We start from the raw sequence: 26714 nt of genomic DNA, 5'->3' as shown, positions 1-26714 counted from the left end.
GTTGGTTCTAAATGTAGTTTTTGAATATATATTATCGGTTAATTGCCCAGCCTTGGGCAATTAAAGTCTGTTTTTAAAGCTACCATGTTAATATCGATTGTCAATTGAATTGATTAAACACTTCTAGGCTAATGGTTGAAATTAATGGGAGAAATGAATACAATTAAGTCACTAAGCAAGTTGTACCCAGGCCAGGACAAATAACCTGAAGTGAACAGCTTCTGTCAGCAACATACTGAGACGAACCGGGAAGGAGAGCTGACAATGTCATTTAGATATCATGTTATTTAAAGAGGTGGTGCCATGTTTTTGCACTTTTTCTGTTTTTCATGTGTGTATGAGGTTGATAGAACTTCATTAAGGTGGTGGTTTTATGCTGTTTTATGTCTTCTCTGACTATTTTGAGTTTCTTCCTGGAGGCTGAAACCTTGAGGGTCAAATGTGCCAATTGAGAAACAGCGCTTTAGTGGCATAGTAAAAACATACCCTCCCCCTCATTATCATAACACAACAGGTGTGGGCATGAGGAGGAGGAGGGACTAGGACAGGTGGGTGGTGCTAAGGCGGTGGAGGAGGTGCTAAGGTGAGAACCAGGTATAGTTAAGGAACTGGAGGCGTGTCCACATAAAAACATAATTTTAACAATTTCTGTACACTTTTTTGAAAAAAATCTTCCTCCTGGTATAACCATAATACCTGATCATTATGTTTAGGGGGGGGGGGGGATCACTGAAAATCACGGCACCCCGTCTTTAAATGTGTAAATATAGCATCACAATAATTTTAACCACTGTAACCTTTTTATACTTTGGGCTATTCAAAAATAGCAGATCTACGAGCTTGTAGATCGATAGTTACGTATGTAACTACGGTTCTATGAGTCCCGAATGACCGCCAGAGGCGGTGCTTAAAGCACTGAATGGTTCCCTTCGCGCATGCGCAGTTCGAGTACGTATACCAACGACGTCACTTGTGACCCCGGGATGAACCGGAAGAGGCTATATCTTCCGGTGTCACCAGGGGGTCAGTCCCTACAGAATCTTCTCGCGTGAACACGAGGATTCTGAGCGACAGAGCGCTCTGGCGGTCATTCGGGACTCATAGAACCGTAGTTACATACGTAACTATCGTTCTATTTCGTCCCTGCTAACCGCCAGAGGCGGTGCTTAAAGCACTGAATGACTCATACCAAACGAGTCGCGAGGAATCCTGGTTACAAACCTTAGACGGTAAAACCGGACTCGGGCAAGAGGACCACGCCCAGTGGGTGGGGAGTGGCAACATTCACCCTATAAAATCTAGAGAACGTGCCCGATGATGCCCATGAGGCAGCGGCACAGATGTCCTCCAAGGATACCCCTCTCAGGGCGGCCCATGACGTGGAGACGCTCCTGGTGGAGTGGCACTGTATGCCAGGCGGGATGGGGCGGCCACTCGCCCCATAGGCGTGGCTGATTGTGTCCACAATCCAGTGGGACAGTCGCTGCTTGGAAAGCGCGCACCCTCTGTTAGGGCCGCCGTGACAGAGGAACAGCTGTTCGGACCGCCGAGTATGGGCGGTTGCTCCGATATAAACTCTAAGGGCCCGGACCGGGCACAGCAGCTCCATCCTGCCGGACCTCTCCCCAGGCGGAGGGTTGAACCGGGCCAGCCTTATGGGCTGGTTGAGGTGTGCAGTCGACAGTACTTTAGGGAGGAAGGCTGCGTTCGGCCACAGGGTGACACCTGACCCGTCTGAGTTCCACCTCAGACAGGACTCGCTAACGGACAGAGCGTGCAGCTCCCCGACGCGCTTCGCCGAAGTAATCGCCTGGAGGAATGCGGTCTTAAGAGAGACCCACTTCAGCCCTGCCTGCGCCAAAGGCTCAAAGGGAGGCCCGCATAGGGCATCCAATACAGTGGTCAGTTCCCATGCTGGGGCTCTCGGGGCTCTCGGAGGATGCAGCCTCCGAGCCCCCCTCAAGAAGAGGGACACCAGACTGTGGCTCCCTACAGTGGCATTGTCTATTCTAGCGTGTCGGCTCGAAATGGCTGCCACATAGACCCTTAGAGTCGAGGGAGACCGGCTCCTACCCAGGAGGGACTGTAGGAACTCCAGGATGGTAGGTATGGAGCAGTGCACGGGGTCGTCGTTCCGACCGCTACACCAGTCGGAAAATAGCTTCCACCTGTTGTCATATTGTAGCCTGGTAGAAGGCGCTCTAGCGTTCGAGATGGTGTGCCTGACCGGCTCTGCACATTGGCTCAACAGCGGTTCGGGCCCTCCAGTAGCCAGACACACAGCTGAAGCCGTCGAGGATCGGGATGCACGATCCGACCTCCTAGCTGTGAGAGCAGGTCTGTCCTGTCGGGGAGGCGCCATGGCGCCCCGCGGCAAAGCTTGTGGAGCAGGGAGAACCACGTCCTCCCAGGCCAGAAGGGGGCCACCAGCAGTATGGTGTGACCCTCCAGCATGACTCTCTGAAGGATCTGACGTATCAGAGGAAGAGGCGGGAAAGCGTATAGGATAGCCTCCGGCCAGGGGTGCGCCAGCGCATCCTGACCCAGAGGGCTGGACGTCTCCGCCAGGGAGAACCAGCGCGGGCAGTGGGTCGATGCCTCTGAGGCGAAGAGGTCCACCCCTGCCCTGCCAAAGCGGCCCCAGATGGTGTGCACTACCTCCGGATGGAGGCGCCACTCCCCAGGTGGAGGTTTTTGGCGGGAGAGGAAGTCTGCCACGTGGTTTCGCTCTCCCGGTATGTACATCGCCCGTAGGCTCGTCAGACGGGGGGGTGCCCACGTAAGGAGGTCCGTGGACACCTGTAGCAGCCGAGCGGATTTGGTCCCGCCCTGGTGGTTTACATGGTACACGGTCGAGGTGTTGTCCGACCGCACCAGGACGTGCCTGCCCCCTAGAAATGGCAGAAAATGCTGTAGGGCCAGGTGCACCGCTCGCAGCTCCAGCACATTTATGTGGTCGGCACGGTCTTCCGTGGACCACCGTCCTTGAGCCGTTCTGCCCTGCCACACAGCGCCCCAGCCCAAGGGGCAGGCGTCTGTGGCCACAGTCTCCCTGCGGAATGGGACGGACCCCATAGGGACACCCCTTGATAAGTAGGCCCTGTCCCTCCATGGGCGTAGGGCGAGGAGACACTGTTTCGACACGCTTATTTTTCTGTGTCTGTGACGCTCGGGGTCCAAGTGAAAGCTGTTCAGCCACCTCTGCAGGGGGCGCAGTGACAGCAGACCCAGCGGAACAACGGCTGCGACGGAAGTTAGTCTGCCCAAGAGGCTGAGGAACATGAGGAGCGGCAGCCGCCTGCCTCTCCGGAACGCGGGCAAGAGTTTCAGGATGTCGTCCACCCGGCGGGGAGACGGACATGCTGTCATGTTTGTAGTATCCAGGGAAAGGCCAATGAATGTGGTGGTCTGGGATGGCGTTAGGCAGCTCTTTTGTGTATTTACCTTTAGACCCAGGCAGGCCACGTGGGACAGGAGCCGTGCTGTATCCTCGGCTGCCTGCGCCCGGGATGGTGCGCACACCAGCCAGTCGTCCAGATAAGGCAGGATCTTCATTCCCCGAGATTGTAGAGGCGCCAGTGCCGCTGCCACAAACTTGGTAAAAACCCTCGGAGAGAGGGAGAGCCCAAACGGCAGCACCCGGAACTGCCAGTGGCGGCCCCGGAAGGCGAACCTGAGAAATGGTCGGTGTTGGCGGGCAATGGGGACATGGAAATACGCATCCGTCATTTCACATGTTTTCAGAGGAAGTATGTTGAGTAGAAGCCCCTGGTGCGTAACAGGGGGTCTACTGCCTCGATTGCGCCCTTGGCCAGGAGGGCAGATAGCTCCTGGCCCAGTGCGAGGGACTTTGCCGGGTCGCCGATGATGGTCATTTTGACCCGGCTGGCTGTGGGGGGCCGGCGTCGGAACTGAAGCTTGTACCCGTGGGTTAAGGTGGTAACCACCCACGGGTCCGAAGCTTGAGCAGCCCAGTGCCTGAGCTGCTGATGGGAAAAATGTCCGACGGCCGGCCCCGTGGGCCCCAGACCTGCTAGCTGCTGCCTGGTCTGCCCGGCCTGAATAGTACGCTCCAGTGCTTCCTGAGCGGCTGGGCCGAACACCGCTCCCGGCTCCACTGGGAGACTGCGGAGGGTTCGTCTGGACGGCTCAGTGAGGTCTGACTGAGAAAGCCAGACCTGGCGCCGAGTCTGGACCAGGATGGACATCATCCTCCCGAGCTCCCGTGACATGAGGCCAAACGCCTCCAGCGACGCGTCACAGAAGGCGACGGAGTCTACGTCCGCACTTGCGCTGCCCCCCTGCAGAGATGCTGAGAGGGCCAGCATTAGATGCGACAGGGAGTTGCCCAGTCTACCGGCGCGCGCTCCCGTGTCGTAAGCCCTTGTTAGCAGGTCATCAGTGAGCCTGCACTGTGGCCGGGGGCATCTAATGTCCTGCCGCAGAGCCTCATCGGGGGAGACGATGAGGGATGCGATGCCAGGTTCGATAGGGGGCATACGGTCCAGGCCCACTGCTGCGGCGTCATGCATGGCCGCCAGCGTACGCCCATCGGCCGAGAGACGGGAGAAGGCCCTCGTGTCTCTCCAGCAGGCCTGTAGCTCACCTATGTAGTCCACCGAGTGAGGAACGGCGAAGGAGGTGGAGGCTGGCCGGCGCCTGAAGAAGGCGCTTGCAGGGGCTGACTCCGCCTGCTGCGGAATGGCCAGCCGTTGTTGGTCTAGAGCCAAGCGCAAGACGACGTGCATGGAGCCGTCCTCCGTCTTGCTCAGTGAGGCCTGGGCCGAGGAGTGGGAGCCCGGCTCCGAGGCCTGGGAGACCTGGTCTCCCCTATCCTCCCCATCAAACTCACGAAAGTGGGTGGCTGATGCCGCCACAGAAAGTGTGTCGTCTTCTGGGGTCAGGTGTGGCATTGGAGGCGTAGGCGCCTCTGCCTCCTCCGAAGGGGGATGGGGCTGGCAGGCCATGAGCATGGACTTCATGTGGGCCAGCTCAGCCGACAGCTTCTCCACCTCAGTTGAAAGACTGCGGTCAGACCTCTTCTCGGGAGGGGGGGCAGCAGCCGACTCAGCCCGACGTTTAGAACGCCTAGCCTTGGTTGTAGCCGGCTGGCCTGACGGGGGGATTTCGCCTGCACCCCGTGGTGGTTCCACCTCTGCCAGTCTGGCCGCCCTCAGTGCCCGAGGCATGTAGCTGCAGTTCATGCAGGCGTCGCCGTCCAGTGCCTCCCTCAGATGTTCGGGGCCCAGGCACCCGGGGCAGAGATCGTGTCCATCATCCGGCTGGAGTGGAGCCTCACAGGAGGCGCAATAATGGGAGTTATCCATAGCCCAGAGCGCGGACGCCACTGGTTGCTAGGAGAGAGACCGTAAGCTGGAGGGAGGGAGCGCTAACGCTGCCTATCCAGCAGAGGCTACTGACGAATCCAGCAGAGGCTAGTGGAGAGACCGTAAGCTGGAGGGAGGGAGCGCTAACGCTGCCTATCCAGCAGAGGCTACTGACGAATCCAGCAGAGGCTAGTGGTAGCGAGTTCAGGTGACCAGAGCGCTAACACAACTGGTAACAATGAATATTAAAAAATAAAGCAGCTATGCCACCCAACGGTGGCTATGCTTATTTAGCAGGGGCTGATCAAAAAAGCCGCAAAAGAAAAGCACACTAATATAAAATAATAGTGCTAAACTATACCTTGCCGCGGCAGGCAGCAAGCTTGCTATCGCAAGGGCTACGTAAACAACTAGCCGGATGCTAACCGGAGCGCTCACGCTACCGTTAGCAACATGCAACCAATGCAGGAGGGAGGAGGCGCGCACGCGACCTATACCAACAGAGGCTGATTTGATTTATAATCCAACACTTGGTTTTACCTTACAAGGAGTAGGATCGAGGGAATTTAAGAGCCGTCCCCGCCGATGGAGCGACGGACGCCCACAGCGTCCGTGCGGGCTTAGCCCCGCTCAGGGAGAGAAGTCGCAGTCCTTAGAGGGCGAAAATAACGCTACTCCGACCTATGGTCACAGAACTACTAGCGACCTCTAAAGTAAAGATGATAAAGTAGGTTTGTAATCTGGCTTAGTGCAGATCTTTCGAAACCTGCGCGCGAGAAGAAAAAAGGGACTGACCCCCTGGTGACACCGGAAGATATAGCCTCTTCCGGTTCATCCCGGGGTCACAAGTGACGTCGTTGGTATACGTACTCGAACTGCGCATGCGCGAAGGGAACCATTCAGTGCTTTAAGCACCGCCTCTGGCGGTTAGCAGGGACGAAATAGAACTGCTATTTTTGAAAAAACACTTTTTTGCAAATCTTATATATATATATATATATTTTTTGTAACATTTGTAACTCAAATCTTTGCTTCTGGGGTGTCCCTGGAACAACATATTTTGAGATGGGGGTCCGTGGCCAAATACGTATCATTTTTGGGTTAGGGTTAGACATGAACCACTGTGATAGACAGACAGGCAGTCGAGACAGACAGACAGACAGCAGTGCAGTAGTAAATACAGGACAGATAGAGTCAGAGGCAGGAAGCACGTGGCTGTCTGGGCCAACACTAGAGGTTTGGCAGCCACAGGGACTGCAGTGAACATGCCCTGGAATCTGCAGTGACCAGACTGGGTAGAAAATTAAGATCAGTCAAACGGTTTACTACTGAGCTGCGACTGCTGTGCATCAGTGGTGGTAAAAGTACTCAAATGTAATACTTAAGTAAAAGTATCAATACTGCAATGCAAACATACTCTGTTACAAGTAAAAGTCTGGGATAAAAAACGTACTTGAGTGAAAGTACAAATTATCGGTATCAAACTATACTTAAAGTACCAAAAGTAGTAAGTACGCATTATGCAGAATGTCCCATTTCACATGTTTTCAAATGTTTCTGAAAATAGCCGATCTACAAGCTCACAACTCGTCAGTATGAGTGAGCAGTGCATCCTGATTATTGTTCATCTTTGGGGGAGCAGAATTCCTGAAAAGGATGCAATAGTGTTGGTTATTAATGTATTCAGAGTCATGCACCAATTTAGAAAATGCCTGACTGTTATTTGTTACAATTTACAGTTGCAATTTAGGCATTTGGCAGGTGCTCTTATCAAGAGCGACTTAGCAGAGTAAACGTGAACGCAGAGAGAACAATAACTAGGATACCAGATAAATAATGAACCTATTATCTGTCTAAACAACATGCTATCTAAATAATGTTCCTTACATTTGTGGTCCAGGGTGTTTTAGGGAAGGGAGAGGTGTTTTAGAGAAGGGAGAAGAGTCTGGGACGTGTGGAGCGTTGTCCAGGGTGTTTTAGGGAAGGGAGAGGTGTTTTAGAGAAGGGAGAAGACGTGTGTAAATGTGCTTGTGTTTTGATAGCGTAAATGTGTGTGTTAATGTGGTTGGATGTGTTCTGTCCTCACAGACGGCTCCGGCTACGGCCCCGCCCAGACCAGTGGCCCCCACCCTGAATGCACAGCCAGCTATCATGAAACCAACAGAAGAACCTCCACCCTACTCACAGCCTCAGTCACAGGTAACCACCTAACCCTAAACCCCAACCCTAAACCTAAACCCTAAACCCACAGAGGAACGTCCACGCTACTCACAGACTACGCCAATAAAACCATGCAAGGTCATGGTTTACCGCAGAGTGCAGTACTTGATTGATTAATACAATACAATCAGTGTTTCCCCTATATGCATTAACTCATTCAGTGCCAAACTTATTTATTCATGTTAATGGAATTTTGGTTCTGAGTGCCACAGCCAAAATTCATTGTAAAAAAAAAGTGCTTAGGAAGCGAGATACAGCCTTTTTAAGTTATAGGTTAAACAAGGAGTGGATGGACCAGCAAATCTTCAAATCATCATATCTTGGGTTCTGAACATGTTTTTCCCCAAAAAAAAAACAAAAAAAAAAAAACTTTTATTTTGAAAAAAAAAAATTATTTTGAAATTTTTTTTATGACGGATTTGACGGATCGTGGCGCTCTGGGCGTCAGGCCACGTGACGGATTTGACGGATTGTGGCACTCAATGAGTTAAGCAGTGGCGGGCCGCCACCCCTTAAATCCGACCGCCACAGTATGATTTTTTTCTGTAAAAATGACAGAAACAATGATATCAAATGCATTGGTACTGTATAATGCTCAAATGCTCTCAAGCAGGGTGCCATCAGTAGTTGTTGATGTGTGACTCACTGATTTGTATACTTTTGTCTATGCTTTTGTCTAATAAAAGTATATTTTCCTAAATCTGGAGACAATTCATATGTAAACTATACAGATTATTACAGTGCACATGTACTATATCAAATATAAGACTTTGTGTTTGAGCATAGATATGCATTTTGAGAACCCAAAAATGTTCCCAACCCCAATTATTTTTGCATTCCTCCCCTACACCTTCAGCTTCTGGCTAGGGGAAACACTGATACAATATATATTTACAATATACCGTCTACAATATTGATACAAAAAATAATAATAATACATACCGGTATATCTACACTAAAACAAACATAAAAATAACACAGGAACCTCAATACCTACTACCTACTCAGTTCCATATTTAGAAGCAGCTTCTAGTGCTGCTGACCCTCATAGCCGTTCAAGATAAACCACAACCTTGAGTGGCTTATTGCTGTTCTAAAACGCATACCAAATGTGGCAACATGAATATCATAGACATATTCCAAGAATACTTTCCACAATGCCACAAGAAAGTATTCTCTGTGACTGCCAGCACAAACCAGGAAGCTGCTGTGCAAATGAATCGAAAGTATCAAACGTACAGAGCGGTACGCGTCATAGTGTCTGCCTTGTTTTTAATAGTGATTTGTAAAACCTTGCTCATAATATACAGGTAAACAAAGTACATCCAAAATACATCCATGGAACGGCACACTGAATATTGTAAACAACATAGGCACAGTGGTACTGATACAAGCGATCCTAGTTTAGCGGGACTCAGCCAATCAGAATCATGAATTGGGACTATTTGAGAAAGTAGTATTACTAACTATTCTAATAATTCTGGTCCATGCTCATGGGGTAGTTTTGAACAGGCGGAGAGTGGTGGTAAAAGTAACAAAACGTGCATTGGAAGAAACTATATTTGTACAGGGCATGAGGATCATTTGTTGTAATGATACTGATAACGTGCACAAACCCCAACAATGTTTTGCTAAGTTGTTATGACACAAGGCAACATGTTGCAATAGCTCACACACAATTCATAATCAAAAAGACAATGAGTCCAAGGCACTGTTCAAAGGGTTCAATACAATACAAATCTTGTCACGGCTAGTTCTTTTTTTCGTCCGACAAACAGGAAGCAAACAGGAAGCTCACACAATGCCACAGAGACAAGACATTAAAAAGTGCAAACACATTGTGCTAGCGGTTACAACATGAATGTTAAAAGGCTAAGAAAGAGCTTAAATTTAGAAGTGCACACTGCAGTATATTTGTTCTTTGTGGGAAACTGTGTCATCCATATTCCTGCTTGAACACAGTGACAAGTGACGCGCAGGGTTGCTTGTCCAAGAAATCACAAGATTAACAGGAGAAATTACAACTCAGGGTCACAGCGAGAGAAAGGGTTCAGAATAGGGAGACTCGAGCGACAATTGGCGCTAGGTGTGGTAGTACATGTAACCAGTCAGTAAAAAAAACAGTGTTTTTATTCAGATCTTAAATGATATTATTTATTTCCATGTTGTTCAGCCCTTCTAAACACATACTGTACACATAGATCAGTGGTTCTACAACTTTTCAGGCCGCGACGCACCAAAATAATCATGTTTGAACTGGGGACCCCCCAAACTTTGAACTGGGGACATAATAATGTTTGAACTGGGGACCCCCCACCCTGACATGCACTTGTTGAGACATTACATTTAGTTTGACTTGGTTTTACAGATACATATTGTGAAAATAGCTGATCTACAAGCTCACAACACGTTGTGAGCTTGTAGATCGGCTTGTAGATCGGCTATTTTGACAATTCTTGCCTCTTTCTAACGTATCATTTGGCAATTTGGCCAATGTTTGACAATTTTCTATAGTGTAGTTTGTTTACTTTTGACGCAATAAAACAAATCATTTCAGAAATGTCACTTTATAAATGTACAGATTGTATACACTTCAACTGCATGTTGGTTTGTTTACTGTTGACTGAGAAAACAATTTTGCACATTAAGCCAATCATCTGAGGACCCCTCGTGTTTGCCTTAATAGGCTCTATGCACAGCAGCCCTATTATCACTTCCTTCCCAGGTGTTACCAATGAAACTAATGAAGGCTCTGTTCCATTTAGTGTAGCACAGTGGTTTTCACGACCCCCATAACTCTGAGAGTGTACAGATGGAACCAAATGGACCCTTACGGGTCCATTTGGTTCCATTTGTACACTCTCAGAGTTACACACCTGTAAGGGGCCATTTGGAAGCCCATGAGGGTCCCTGGACCCCAACTGTAGACCCACTGGTGTAACAGAGTGTTTCCAGTGAGCCAACATGCACAATACCAGCACCCTGACTCTGTTTGACCAGAATGGAACAGAGCCTTCATTAGTATCATTGGTAACACCTGTGAATGTCTTCATAATATGGCTGCTGTGAATAGAGCCTATTACTGTAAATTGCTCTGGATTAAGCCTAAATTTTAGGACCCCCCTGGGGGTACCAACCCACAGTTTGAGAACCACTGACATAGATTAATCAAGAATGTGAAATCCATTTTGTGTGCGTGTGTGTGTGCGCGTGTACGTGTGTGTGTGTGTAGGAGGCTCCGGCAGCAGCTGAGTTGTTAAGGAGACAGGAGGAGTTGGAGAGGAAGGCTGCAGAGTTGGACCGCCGAGAGCGAGAGATGCAGAGCCTGAGTGCATCTGGAGGTTTGTAACAAACACCCTGCACACACCTACACACAACACCCACACAACACCTACACACTCTAGAGAGAGAGAGAGAGAGAGATGCAGAGCCTGAGAGTGCATCTGGAGGTTTGTAATAAACACCTACACACAACTACACAACACCTACACACTCCTACACGCCTGCACACACATCTAATGCCTACACACTATAGCGAGAGAGAGAGCATCCGGAGGTTTGGAATAAACACCTACTAGAGTTTCCCAACCACTGGGTCGGGACCCATTTTTGGGTCGCAAGCAAATATCCCTTTTTTTTTGCTACCTACATTTTTTATTATTATTTCAAAAGATATTCAACCCCCCCACCCCAAAAAAAGAAATCGCACATTTTCCAAATTCAAAAACAATCAAAGAAATTCCATGAATCAAAAAGATTCATGGCCTAGAGGTCCAGGCGCATACCACATATAATATAGGCTGTAATGCAGCCTAACGGTGCGTGGTGGGTTTGAGTCCCGTTCCTCACTTGAACTATTAATAAAGGCAGTAAAGCCAAAAAACAAATCTTTAAAAAAAAAGGGGGAAAAATAGCAGATCTACAAGCTCACAACGCGTTGCACATTTGCACATGTGTCCCCTGGGTACCTCTGATACGGCCATATATTGGCATATCGGTCGGATCGGGGCCACAACATACTGTAGGTGCGAGAGCTCTAGTTAAAAAAATGGTCGGGCTTGCAGACCTCTTAACACTTTCACAACACATACACCAACCCGATCGCCAGAGGAAACGTTCTCATTGAACGTTTTTCAGCGTTTCTCAAAATCCGTGCATAGACTACTGGAAAACCACAAATTCCGTGCATAGCCGCCTCGCATCTCCCCCATTGTGACTAAACCATTTCGGAGCCGCGCAGTCTCAAGGGAATTGTCGCTTTGTGAAGGACCACCGAGCGCGCTAAAGCGCGCGAGTTGCCGTCCTGAACATAGCGACATTCCCTTGAGCCTACTCAGCGGCGTTTGAGTTACGTACCGATAGGCACAGAATCGTAAATTTTGTTGTGGGGACTGCTCTACTTCCTGGTTTTTCCGGGTTGCGACTGGTTACGCCCACCGTGGGACTCCCCGTACATATGCACGGAATTTGGGGGTTTCTAGGCGACTATGCACGGAATGACGTGCACAAATCCGTGCAATGTATACTAATTCTCTGGCGATCAGGCTGCATACACGCACATAAACCTTTACTTGATCCCTTGATTGGTACAGCAGTAAGAAACACAGAGCAGATAGGAAGAAAAATATAGAATAAGGAACTATATCAATACACTATCAGTGAAAATTGATATTCAGTTGAATATTGATGGAAACTTGTATTTATTCTCGAAAAGAGCATTGAGGTTTGCCCTCATTTGCAAAGCTGTCGAGAACACACACTCACTCACTCGCACGCACGCACGCACGCACGCACGCACGCACGCACACACACACACACACACACACACACACACACACACACACACACACACACACACACTCACACTCAACAATTAAGACACGTACAGATCCAAAACGCAGAAATAACAAAATGAAACCCAAACGGAAAACTAGTACGGTAAGTTAAAACGTAGGGAGATTTGAGAGCAGGTTATTACATTGTCCATACAGGATATTGGGGCGTACATTTTTTAGCGTGAGTTGTAGATTGTTCCATGAAACTGGAGCATCAAAGCAGAAAGCAGATTTTCCCAGTTCAGACTGAACATCCGGAGGCGCAAGTTACTAAGCCAGTCGTGTGAGCGGGAGTTCTGTTTTTCCACTCTTACCAGCAATATGATCTATGGTGCTAACCTCCCATCAATAGCCTTAAAAATAAACTGGTGCCAGTGCCTATACTGTATATGGTGACAGTATCAGTACAGTATTTTAATGGATGCAGACGTGCAGAGTTAGTAACAATAAAATGTATTTTTGCACTGATAGCGCTACAATGGTAAATGGTGCATTTATATAGCGCCGTTATCCAAGGTGCTTTACAATGATTGTGCATTACATTCACACACACACACACACACACACACACACACACACACACACCCCGGCAGAGGAATCCATGCAAGGCCCCAACCTGCTCAGCGGGAGCAATTAGGGGTTCAGCGCCTTGCTCAAGGAAGGACACTTCGACACTAACTCTGGAGGAGCCTGAGATCGAACTGGGAAGCGGCCGCTCTACCTCCTGAGCCACCGCCGCCCACAATGCAAACAGCACATCCTTGTTGAAATCCTAGAAAAACTATGACAATGACGATCGTTTATTGGACCAAACGGCACGCACTTCAAACGGTGCTGTCTGTGTAGCCAGAGCCTTTGCGTCTCGCGTGTAAACCTGCGTCGACTGTGACGGAGCCATATTGCTCCGCCCTCCTCATTAGCATAAATTCTATTGTCTTGTCTCTCTTGTTTCAGGTCGAAAAAACAACTGGCCCCCTCTGCCAGAGAAGTTTCCCGTAGGGCCGTGCTTCTATCACGACATCACTGTGGACATTCCTGTTGAGTTCCAGAAGACGGTTAAGATCATGTACTACCTCTGGATGGGTGAGCTTAAACCGCACAGCATTTTGGCTATTCAAAAATAGCAGATATACAAGCTCATAGCGCGGCACCGAGTGCCGCGCTATGAGCTTGTAGATCTGCTATTTCTTTTTTAACCCATTAAGACCTGAAGCCGATTCTACAAATTGTCTTCTAAATCCCAACAGTATTCTGAAAAAAGTTATGTTTTCTATATCCGTGGTTCTCAAACTTTTTCATGTCAATGACCCCCGAAATTATATGTATTTGGCCGCCGACCCCCATCTCAAAACATTTTGTTCCAGGGACCCCCCAGAAGTAAAGAGTCATGTCAGGTCTACTGCCAAAGCGGAGAATTCTCCCCTTTTCAGTCAATGGTGTTAACCGCCAAAGGGGAGAATTCTTTTTTTTCCTTTTTTTTATTTTGTTTTTGAATTTCTAAAATGTTTCTCTAATTTTTGGGTATTCATTTCTTTTCGTTATTCACAATGAATTAGGAGATATAAAATAATAATAAAAAATAAAAAAATCACTTCAATTAAAAAAATAAACGGACAAGTAATTCACATTCTTTCTATAAAAAATGATAAAAAATGCTGCCAGTGGGTGAGTACATTATGAATAAACTCTGGCAGTAAATGTGTTAAAAATGTTCGTTTAAAACAATCTAAATTCAAAGATTTGCACACATGTTCACGATTTAAAAAAAAATAGCAGATCTACAAGCTCGTAGCGCGGCACTCGGTGCCGCACTACGAGCATGTAGATCTGCTATTTTTGAATAGCCAAAAGTGTAAAATAATGTTTTTTTTTTAGCTCAAATCAAAAAGTGACACAGATGCGTTCCAGGTCTTAATGGGTTAAATCGTGAAAATGTGTGCAAATCTTTGAATATATATTGTTTTAAAGCAAACCATTTCTAAAAGATTTAGTTCCAGGGACTTCCAGAAGCAAAGAATTGAGTTAAAATAAACACAAATGTTCAAGATTTTCCAAAAATAGCAGATCTACAAGCTTGGAGCGCTATGAGCTTTTAGATCTGCTATTTTTGAATAGCCAAAGTATAAAATAATGGTTAAATCTAAAATGACACAGATGCGTTCCTGTATTGAATGGGTTAAAGATGCTATATAAAACGTATTTGAATTAATGAAACTATACTGTAACCTATGGTAGAGTAGGAACACTGGCACACATTATTCTGGGGGGAATGTTCACCAAAGATAGCTGAGCTACAAGCTCACAACGCGTCGCAACACCCGATCTTCATGAGCTTGTAGATCAGCCATTTTTGGCGAGGAGATTTGGTGTGGAGTGAAAAAAAGTGTTCAAATTACAGTTGCAACTCGGGTCTAAAGGTGCATTCCCACCGAAAGATATAATATTTGTTTGAGCGGCGCGGTTACATGCAATTTGACATTAACTCTGTAAATACGATTGTTCACCTTTTTGAATTTACATCACCTCTGCTCAAAGTTGTACTTAAAATTAGGGCCGGGACTTTATCGCGTTAATTTCGATCAATTAATTACAGAAAAAATATTGCGTTAAAAAAATTAACGCATTTTAATCACACCTATTTTTAACTCTCTCAGTGCCAATTAAATAAAAAAATGATTGCGAACTGTGCCAAGATTTTTTTTGTTTTTTTCAAAGTAAAAAAAAGGTGCTTAGGAAGCGAGATACAGCCTTTTTCAGTTGTAAGTTAAACAAGGAGTGGATGGAGCTGCACATCTTCAGATAATGATATCTTGGGTTCTCAACACTTTTTTCCCCCCCAAAAAAATGTATATATATTTTTCAATTTTTTTAATTTTTTTATAAAACTCTGGATTTTTCGTTCTGGCAGGAAGGGTATTCAGTAAAAACTCGGGATAACTCGGGGTCTGGCACTGAGAGAGTTAAAATGCAAATACCTTGAAATTGTACTTAAATACAGTTCTTAAGTACATGTACTTAAAGACATATGCCAAAATCCATTTGAAAAAATTGCTTTTCACTGTTCTCAGGTCAAATATTGATATGCGATTAAAATGCGATTAATTAATTACAAAGCCTCTAATTAATTAGATTTTTTTTTTTTAATCGATTCCGAGCCCTACTTAAAATATTTCCCCAAATGTTCCAGAATCTCTGAAAACAGCAGATCTACAACCTCACATAGCGATACGTTGTGAACTTGTAGATCTGCCATTTTCAAATAGCCGATGTGTTATAGGGTTAAAGTGCTGATTTTGATGCTAGATTAACTGATTTTGCTGGGGAGTGGGGACCCCCTGGAAATTCCTCAAGGACCCCTGGGGGTCCCCAGACCCCACTCGGAGAACGGCTGCTTTAGACTGATGGGTTACCTTACAACTGTTGACAGAATTATTGTTATTTAATCAGACACAGAATCATTTCTACAATGTAGACTAAAACGCTGGTTTTCTTTGTGGGAACAGAGTAGATGAACAAGCAACAAGGTTGTTTGCTAACCAGTTAAATCCTATTTCTTACGTCATCATATGGCAGCAAATCTACAAGCTCCAATTAAACTAGGATATAATTGCTTAGGTTTTATTGTCTATACTTCTGGATTCAAAACCTGATCAAGGATTTTCAGTCAGGACCCATCAAACTCAGAACAATAGTAGCCTGATTATCAGACTGAAGCTTCACGAAGCTCAGTGGAGTGGGCGGGGTCTATGGTCTGGAGCCATTAGGATATGCTAATTCTGTTTTAACCACTCTCTATACTTTGTAAACAAATACGTAGTTGTCCGCTCTTTTTCCCCTCTACACCAGGCAGGGGTTCTCAAACATTTTCATACCAAAACCCCATATTATGATTTATTACCCCCCCCCCCCTACCCGCAAACTGAAACGCTATGGAGGTGTTTCAATGTGCACACATTTGTAATGTAAACTGGATCATTTAGCCAAAATATTTTGCTAGAACCACCGGAGTTTCTTGATCCACCTCTCGATTTTATCTTTGACCACCGACAGTGGCGTTTTTCTCCATCGCGGCCGCTGTTGGTAACTGTTCTGGTTGTCTGTCTGTGAGAATGATCTCCTCGGCGTCTCCGCACGGTAACGTTACGTCGCAATCTAAATTTAACTCCGCGAGGGTACAGATGGTACCAAATGTACCTGTGGTCCTGTACCCTCTTGCTCTCGGACTAACAAAAACAGCCAAAATGGCTCTTTTAAGCCACCCGCTCATATTGAACATACTGTAGTTCCTAAGGAAATCGTTTATGAAGAGAGCTTAATCAGTTTGTGTGCATCAGCAAGGGCTTGTGTGTGTTGTCTCTTAGCTGCTTATTCTGGGTCGCTGTTGAAGGTGTATATAGTTTGTTTGATGGCGACGACCTCACTTTTTTCCTTTTTACTGTTTCTTGATTTTAAAAAAAAGTCATATTTTTTTGGATGCCACTGCGCGACCCCAACGGCACCTTCCCGTAACCCCACTTTGGGTCACGACCCATAGTTTGAGAACCGCTGCTCTACACCAAACCTCTTTCACCGAAAATAGCCGATCTACAAGCTCACAACACGCCACGTTGTGAGCTTTTAGATTCATTGGCTATTTTGGAAGAGATGTTCCCCCCGGAATAGGGATGCAAGGGTTGAAGTGGTTAAGCTACACCTAGAAACTAATAGACCAATTATTTGTTTACAAACATTGAGACTGGGCGCACAGGTGACCGTTTCATCTAATCAATTCCCAACAGATCCCCGAACCTGCTGTTTTGGGGTGCGCTGGTTTCAGTTCATTCAACCTCCTCTTGTGTATTGGCTAGTGAGGCGCTCCCTAGCGAGACATACTTCATCGCGCAACGGTATTATCGCGTTCTCTGCGTGTGACACCTTTGCGGGACAGAGCATAAATTATGCTTGACGGGCCGCAGCTGCGCGAGCCAAGCAGGCTCTGGTGCCATGGTCATAAAGCGCTCCCTCCGTTCTTAGGACAGCCACTGGAGGTGGGGTTTGGGGGACAACTGCTTTGAATCGCTATTATTGTTTACACACAACAGAAACCGAGGATTATATATTCCAAGAGCGAGAGATCACAGTAAACATTCTAAGCATTCTTCCTCCACACTGGGAGAAAAACAGTATCTGAAAGTTTGATGGAATGCATTTTTACATGTGAATGCAGTGACCACTTTAACATTGCATCTTATGAGCGGTGGGGTTCATTTGGTGCCGGCCTGCGTGCGCATACTGGTTCTTATCAGTGTGACGTTGTCTGATAAGGGGTCTATTTTACATTCTTATATTTAATGCTATGGGCCTGGTTTTCAAGATACACCACAACATTGGGATCCCCCTGTATTTGTCAAAATATTTCCAAAATGTTAATGAAGTCCATGATCATAACACCAGAGGCAGCTCCACTAATCATGTTCAACCCAGATTTGGCTCAACAAAGGGAATGAACACGTTCTCATGCTATTCATCAAAAATGTGGAATGCCCTACCAAAAGGAGTAAAGGAGTGTAAAACCCTACTCACTTTCAAAACTGCCCTAAAGATACACCTTCAGGAGGCTGCATTTGATAAATGGCCCCTGTCCAAGTCCTAACCTACCCCCCCCCCCCCCCCCCCCCCCCCCCCTCTCTTTCTTCTTTTGTACATATTTAGCGGCGCTAGCCGCTCTATACCTTTAGGTATAGAGCGGTAGCCCTCTATACCTGGCTTTTGCGTCAACGTTCTGATTGGTCAGACACGTCAACAAAGTGATTGGTCGAGCTTCACGTGACACGTGGCTATAAACACATTATAAACACTTATTGATGACAAAATGTATCAAAGGCGCCGCTACCTTCACACAGGTGTGATTTTTTTCACTCTTCATACCAGTAACCTGTAAGCTGATTGTATGACATTCTGTAGTAGTGTGTATATCTGCAGTGGTGAGCTGTGGATTTTTGAACTAAGGGTGCTGTATTTTATGACGTCACGTACGCAGGCATGTGCACATAGCCACTCAGCTCAGTGCTTGTTGAAATACTGTATTCAACATGTGATTATTAAGGTAATTATAAGTATTATTATTTTGTTGCATTGTTAATTTGTTGTTTTTATTTTTGTTTCAAATTAATTATTTTATTTTCCTTTTATTTTTTTATAAAAGCCCTTTACATAGACTCACCCACACATAAGTAGTTAAAATAATCAGACAACTTGTCTTTGTCTTGTCTCAGAGAACTGGGTCCTCTGCTAAGCGATCCCCTTCACACCTTGCAGTGCAGAGACTGTTGAGACACATTCAATTCAAGTCCGTGTCTTTTCTCGAGTAGCCTAATGTTATGCAAAGCAGCCAGGTAGACGCTATTGAGAACGGCTCGCCACTGACGGCGCGAACCTTGAGAGGCTATTGTTTAAACTTTAAGGCGTTAAAGACCGCCGCTGACGGTGCGTGCATGTGGAGCACGCGCGAGCCCCCAGCCCCCACAGTGTCAGAACTAAGGGTGCGCCGCACCCCCTACAGCTCAACCCTGTATATCTGTCTGTCTCTTATATGTCGTCATGATTTGTGTGCGTGGGGAACTCATTTGAAACAAGCTCAGTGCTTTAATGAGTCTTCCAGTTTAGTAGACCTTGTATTGTGAATTTGTACTTCCATGTACTGTTGTTCTCATGTCTTACTAAATAAAGTACATCAATCAATCAATCAATGGTTTTAGCCCCCCTAGTGGCAGGGTGAAAACGTCTGCCTAATACTTTAGCCCCCAAACCTCTTAAAACCTGGATTTTGGGGATTTTTCATGGAATTTGCTGTTCACCTTCTTGACCCCCAGAGAAAGAACCCTATTGATTTTGGTGACCCTTTGACCTTTATCGTAGCGCCATCCTTAGGCCAAAATGTCCACTGCCCTACGGTTTTGGAAAATCCATTTGGTTCCATTTGTACGCACTCAGAGTTATAGGGGTCCGTAGCCTAATGCATATCAAACTGGGGGTCCTTGGAATTAAAAAGGTTATTACCTGTGATTTATATAATCAACCATCTCAGTTCCGTGTAGAGTATAGAATGAACCAGTGGGCAGTGGTGTAAAGTAGCTAAGTACATGTTCTCAAGTACTGTACTTAAGTACAATTTTGAGGTATTTTTACTTTACTTTCCAATTTTCAGCACTTTTACTTCTACTCCACTACATCTCAGAGGCAAATATTGTACTTTTACTCCACCACAATTATTTGAAAACTTAAGTTACTAGTTACTTTGTAGATTTTGATTATTATTACAAAACATACATGAACCACTTCAGCCCTATATACATTTCGGCCATTTGAAAATCTGATTTGAAAAGCCGATCTACATGTGAGCTTGTAGATCTGCATAATGAGTACTTTCTACTTTTGGTACTTTTAAGTACATTTTGATACCAATACTTTTATACTTTAGCTCAAGTACATTTTGAATCCCGGACTTTTACTCGCAACAAGAGTCTTTCTACATTGCAGTATTGATGCTTTTACTTGAGTAAAACAACGTAGTACTTTCTCCACCCCTGCCAGTGGTTCAGTGGGGTGGTGATGGTACGTATTATAAGTGGAATGTGGGAAACACATGATCAGGGTCACGTGATGCGTCATGTGGTCTCGTTATGTGTCTGATCAGCTGACTGACTGACAACACTGCTGCTTTACGTGCACACTGGAGACAGGAGAATGGCCTATGTTAGACCTATGTTAGAGGGCTGTTAACGTTCCTCAGAAATTATATTCGAATATTGTTCTTAAAACTTTGCTAATATTCAAATATATTTGAATATTGCTATTATTATTAATATCATTATTATACTTATTTATTTATTTATGTTTATTTGACAGGGACAATACAAAAAACTATGTATCAAGTGCTCGGATCCAATAAAAAAATATATTTTGTTTGTTTTTATAACATTCTTTTTTGAGTTGTCCCTGTCAAATAACATCTTTTTTTTTTTTTTTTATCGAATATACATTTTTATATTCAAATATTTTTTTTTTCCAACATGTTCAAGTAATATTTGAATATTAATTTACCTGCCCTACTGTGTTCTACTGGATCCAATGTAGTTATTATTTAGTCCCAAACACTTTGTAATACTTTTAATTAGTTAAATATTTTCAAATCCACACACACACACACACACACACACACACACACGATGTGAGAAATACAAGAATACAAGGCAAGTTTATTTGTATAGAATATTACGTAGACAAGAGCAATATCAAGGCGCTTTACAGCAAGCATTAAAATACATTTCTATAAGCATTAACCCATTAAAACCGAGAACGCACCACTATTTTATACTTTGGCTATTCAAAAATAGCAGAGCACCGAGTGCCGCGCTATGAGCTTGTAGATCTGCTATATTTTTTTATTGTGACGATTTGTGCAAATCTTTGAGAACCACTGATTATTATAGCAACATAAGTGTTTAAAAAAAAACTGTTAGGATTTAGAAGAGAATTGTAGATGCGTTCCCCTATTGCATGGGATAATTACAGAACAGAGTAAAGAAACAAAAGCAGAACATCCCTCTGTTCAAATATGTAAAGTCAACACATGCAACTACTGTCCCCTATTACTGTTTACCTCTCCAGGCCTCAGACATGAACCTATGGCTTGTTATGTTAGTGTTACATTCCAGTGTGAGCTGTAGAATGCAGACGCCCTTATACGTATACTCACTGTTGCTTTCCTTTTTCAGGAAATGTAAAATAAAGAACCTGTGTGTTCCAATGGAACCAATGTAGTTATTATTACAGTCACACACTCTTGTTTCAGTATTTAAACCCATTAAGACCGGGAACGCATCTGTGTCATTTTAGATTTTAGCTATAACCATTACTTTATACTTTGGCTATTAAAAAATAGCAGATATACAAGCTAAATCCTAATCTGCTATTTTTGAAAAATCTTGAAAATGGGTGCACATCTTTGAATATATATATATATATATATATATATATATATATATATATATATATATATATATATATATATATATGTATATGTATATATATATATATATATATATATGTATATATATATATATATATATATATATATATATATATACATATACATATACATATACATATACATATATATATATATATATATATATATATATATATATATATATATATATATATATATATATATATAGACATACATACATACATAGCCAACATTTTTAACTCAAATCTTTGCCTCTGGGGGTCCCTGGAACAATATTTTTGAGATGGGGGTCCGCGGCCAAATACATATAATTTTGGGGGTCCTTGACATGAAAAAGTTTGAAACCAGTTATGGTGCTTGGTGTGAATGTTGGCAACACAGGAGGTCTGAGAGCACACAACCTGCCTAATTTTCTCGTACACCAGCAATTTTCAACCTGTGTTAATTTTGACAGCAAATTTTGTTTGAGTTTTTGTCATTGTCTTTTGAATACAATTCCATTCAGTTTTAGTCACATTTTAGTCAGATCTGTTTTAGACAATTAAATCCACACTTGATTCCGTCGACCAAAATGTATTTTGGCACACCTTGATGGCGTCATAATGCCTGATTTATACTTGGATGTGTGCCGAAAATAGCCTCTCTGTGACGCGTTGTGAGCTTGTATATTGGCTATTTTCGGAGCACTACACGCACTCGCAACCGCCGTTAAATGAGTTAAAATGTGTAGATAGGAGGTTTCTGCCCGACAGCAATGGTTTTGTTTTATTTGTGCTGCATTTCCCCTGCAGCCCACGCGGGGACGCTGTTTGCCAACCTGTTTGGCTGCCTGGCGTGGTTCTGCGTGGACGCACAGAGGGGAGTGGACTTCGGTTTGGCCATCCTCTGGCTGCTGCTGTTCACGCCCTGCTCCTTCGTCTGCTGGTACCGCCCACTTTACGGGGCCTTCAGGTGAATGTCAACACGCGCGCACACACACACACACACACACACACACACACACACACACACACACACACACACACACACACACACACACACACACACACACACACACACACACTCTGGCCTATGCCTAAATTATACTTACATAATATTTTCCTCCAGGATTCCGTGGAGAAAAAGTCTTGACATTAAACATAAAAGAAAACCAAGCAAACATTGATTTTGTTAAAAAAAAATGCTATTTGCAATAATTTCAGTACCACACTGTCTATAGACACTATGTAACCTACCGTAAATCCTGAAAAAAAGCAAATACAAGCTGGTCTGCTAATACAAGCCGGTCTTTTTTTTTTAAGTGTCAAGGGGGCGCCGTTTACTAAGATACCCATAGAGTTATATGACGATAAGTGACCAGCCCCTGAGTTTATACTTCCTTATAGACGGGTTTCTTATTTACAAACATTGAGACTGCATGGTCCAAACCTGTTTTGGGGAGCGCTGGTTTCTGCTCATTCAACCTCCACTTGTTTGTGTGGCTGGTGAGACGCTCCTAGCTGACATACAAGCTCGCATCGGGTCGCGGATCCGACTGCTGTGAGCTTGTAGGTCTGCTGTTCTCTGCCGCTGTTCGCACAGCGGAGCATAAATTAGGTTTTAGGGGTTACAGCTGAGCGATCAAACAGTCAAAGAAAATAATACAAAACAAAGCGAAGGAAATCTACCCAACGGTGAGTAATTAAAAAGTTAAAATGACCAGTGACCACCTGTAACTGACACAAAATATTGATTTATTCATTCTGATCTGTTTGAAAAATAGAAATATAGGCCTCTCTCTTATACATGCCTCCTTTCAACAAAAGCCCGGTACCCACTACAGTTGAAACAAATACAAGCCCGGGTCACTATTAGAGGAAATACGGTAGTCAAGGTATCTGCAGGTTTAGGTAGGTCATATTTAAAACTATTATAAGACTTTTTTAATACCAATTTATATAAAAAAGAAACACACAATTACACTAATAACTCAGAATTAGGGTCAATTTTGTACCCATATTTAATCATAAATGTGTGTGTACTGTAACTTTTAAGAGCCTAATTTATACGTAGGCTCTTAATTTAGTTTAGGAACCAAACGGACCCTTACGGGTCCGTTTGGTTCCATTTGTACACTCTCAAAGTTATGGGGGTCCTTGAAAATAAGACAACCACTATGCCACACTAAATGGAACAGAGCCTTAATTAGTATCATTGGTATCACCTGTGAATGAAGTAAGGAAGGGGCCCAATTCATTCCCAATATGGCTGCTGTGCATAGAGCCTATTTGAATTACAAAAAAAAAAAAATCTCCGTCATTCTGCTCGTTCCCTGCACCACGCAGAAATCAGCGGTAGTTTCCGTTATCGCGGAATCCTGAGGGGGCTTTAATATTGCATGAACATGTTAATGATGTGCATTGTTTTCTCTGTGTGTGTGTGTTTTGCAGGAGTGACAGTTCCTTCAGGTTCTTTGTGTTCTTCTTCGTGTACATCTGTCAGTTTGGTATCTATGTGCTGCAGTGCATCGGGATCAGTGGCTGGGGCGCCAGGTGAGCCATAACCGATCTACAAACATAACTGTCAGCGTGGCCTTAAATGATTACAGAGAATGATGCCAACACTCAACGTTCTGTCCTCCAGGACGGTACTTCTCTAAGACAGGCAACCATTACTTTGTATTCTATGTATTCAATTAATCAACAGAGCATAAAATACAAACACATTAAAAAAATATACATACACACACACACACACACACACACAAATAGCTATATTAACAGAGGAGAAAAAAAAAAAAAAAAAACGGGGTAGCAGTGTATGTCCTTTAAAAAAGAAGGAAGCAAGCACTCATGAGACGAGTTTTCGAAGTACCAATGTACAGGGTGCACGGTTCGGGTAGACAATGTTCATAGAAAAGAATACCAGCACTCACTTAAGTCCTTTTAGGCTCTTATTTATTTAGGTAATAGCTCCCGCGGTTTTGACGCTGCTGCTGGGGAGCTATTACCTAAATAAATAAGAGCCTAAAAGGACTTAAGTGAGTGTATGTCCTTTCTCAGGCGAGTTTTGAAAGAAAACATCAATGTAATGCATGGGTAAATACATTTGTGCCCATGTTTGTGCTAAAATGGTGGGGTACCAGTGTACCACATACCATAGGCGCTCCCTCAGGCGTTGTGCCTGTGGAGAAGTAGTTTGACTGTATCCTGATCCTCGTGAGTATCTTAAACACCAATCCCATTGATATTTTCTTGACCTACCCTTCTACCCTGATCCTTCCCAAACTAGCAAAGTGAGTTGTTAATAGGTGAGCATGAAGGGCAGAACGTGAGTGCTGGCATCATTCTCTTTATGTTGATCTTTTTTGAGCTGTTGGTTGTAGAGTTCATTTTTGACTGAAGTTATGCTCGCATTCCAGCTAGTTTGATCTTAAATGCTTACCTATCGTTGTATGCAATAAAGCTTGACGATATAGTGATATTAGACTTTCACTTTCATAATACTGATAGTGTAGCTGTCGGGTGGTGGTGGTGTCCACTTTTCAGGAAATGGAAAAATAACCAATAACCATGATCCAATGGATCCAATGTAGTTATACTGTAGTTGTGTACATATTTTTTAAAGCAAACCATTTTTAACTCAAATCTTTACTTCTGGGGGGGTCCTTGGAACAAAATATTTTCAGATGGGGGGGTCGACTGCCAAATAAATATAATTTTGGAGGTCCTTGACATGAAAAGGTTTGAGAACCACTGATATAGTAACATAGGTTTTTCAGAAGAATGTTAGGATTTAGAAGACATTTGTAGAATCCCCAGAAGCAAAGAATTGAGTTACAAATGTTCGCTTTAAAATATATATATATTCAAAGATTGGCTCAAATTTTCACGATTTTTCAACAAATAGCAGATATACAAGCTCAGTGCCGTGCTATGAGCTTGTAGATCTGCTATTTTTGAATAGCCCAAAGAAATCTTAAAATGACACGGATGCGTTCCCGGTCTTAATGGGTTAATGAATAGTGTTACTTCATTGTGTGGATGACAATAGTGTGTGTGTTTGTGTGTGTTTTGCTTCCTCAGTGGCTGGATCTCGGCTCTGATGGCGCTGAATAAAAGCATTCCCGTCGGAATCATGATGATCCTCATCGCCATCCTCTTCACCTCGCTGGCCGTAATGTCCCTCATCATGTTTAAAAGGGTACGCGCTTAACCATGATTCATATTTATTGCGAAAAAAGCCAATCTACAAGCTCACAACACGACTCATCTGGACGTGTTGTGAGCTTGTAGATTGGCTATTTTCACCGCAGTGGTTAAAGGTTTCATGACGTTCAGTTTTACCACACATTAAAAGTCTTTGTCATGGTCCTTCAAACGTGTATAGAAAGTTTTAACAAAAAAATCCACTCCATTGATCCATGGCAGGTGTTTTTCTCTCACATTTCTAAAGCCTTTTCAACTGCAATGAAAAAATAAATCTTTGCCTGCGGGTGTCGCTGGTGAGGGATTTTGCTCATCACCTCTGCTCCGCCCCCCCAAAGGAAAGGATAGGGGAGGGGAGGGGCGAGGAGGAGAGTGGGCGGGATTAATCGGCTGTGACCTCACTGCCGAAGGGCCAAGCTCAGATTACTTTTCAGCCTAATTATTCAGAAAACCCCAGACCACAGAAAATCCACTGAATGTTCAAAGTTCAGATTTTTTGGGTGTAATTGAGGTCATAAACCCCCCAAAAAAACATACAAAATAAAAAAAAGTGAAAATGAATGTCATAGAACCTTTAAAGTGATATTGTATGTGTTAACGTGCACTAACTGGGGTCTCTCCAGGACTGAAACACTATACAGTTGAAGGGTTCTCTCTCCTGATTGGATGATTTTGCTATCCTGACCTGAAAATGTATGTGCTGTTTACTAAAGAGCAGTAGAGACGGGGAGACCCCCGTTACTGAACAAACACTCTATAACAATGATTACTATCACAATACAGAGCTTATTTAAACGACAAAGACACATAGCTTGCACCCTCTTTATAGTGGTTAACAAACTGGTATTTCATTGTGTTCATTATATCAGGGGTCTTCCAACGTTTTTCAGGCCAAGGACCCCCTAGCTGAGAGAGAGATGAAGCAGGGACCCCCTCTACGTTGGATAAAATTGTGTTTCAGATTAAACTTTTTATTCATCTGCTCTTATTCCCCGCTACACCTATACCTCTTTGCTAAAAAATAGCCGATCTACAAGCTCACAACGCCTCGCAGCGCGAGGCGTTGTGAGCTTGTAGATCTGCTATTTTTGGCTAAAGTTCACAGAAACGGGATGCCAGGGTTCAAGCGGTTAAT

The 26714-nt window shown here is 44.3% G+C and overlaps 1 protein-coding gene across 4 annotated transcripts in view; it reads left to right on the top strand.

Moving 5' to 3' along the window:
- Positions 1–26714, top strand: part of LOC311037002 (secretory carrier-associated membrane protein 1-like) — a 302700-nt gene that overhangs the window by 18014 nt on the left and 257972 nt on the right. For all 4 annotated transcript variants that reach the window (XR_014599909.1, XR_014599910.1, XR_014599911.1 and 1 more), the window contains exons 3-8: positions 7416–7526; positions 10780–10888; positions 13337–13465; positions 22184–22343; positions 23822–23923; positions 25457–25574. Coding sequence is in view for 1 of the 4 variants with exons in the window: in XM_084046033.1 (XP_083902159.1) it covers positions 7416–7526; positions 10780–10888; positions 13337–13465; positions 22184–22343; positions 23822–23923; positions 25457–25574 (729 nt within the window). In the remaining 3 variants the exon portion in view is untranslated. The remainder of the gene's footprint in view (positions 1–7415; positions 7527–10779; positions 10889–13336; positions 13466–22183; positions 22344–23821; positions 23924–25456; positions 25575–26714) is intronic.

This window comes from Gymnoscopelus microlampas (genome assembly GCF_963454915.1).
Source record: "Gymnoscopelus microlampas genome assembly, chromosome: 21".
Classification (NCBI taxonomy): Eukaryota; Metazoa; Chordata; class Actinopteri; order Myctophiformes; family Myctophidae; genus Gymnoscopelus; species Gymnoscopelus microlampas.
Note: the sequence above shows the minus strand (reverse complement) of the source record. Positions and strands in the feature narration are given on the sequence as shown.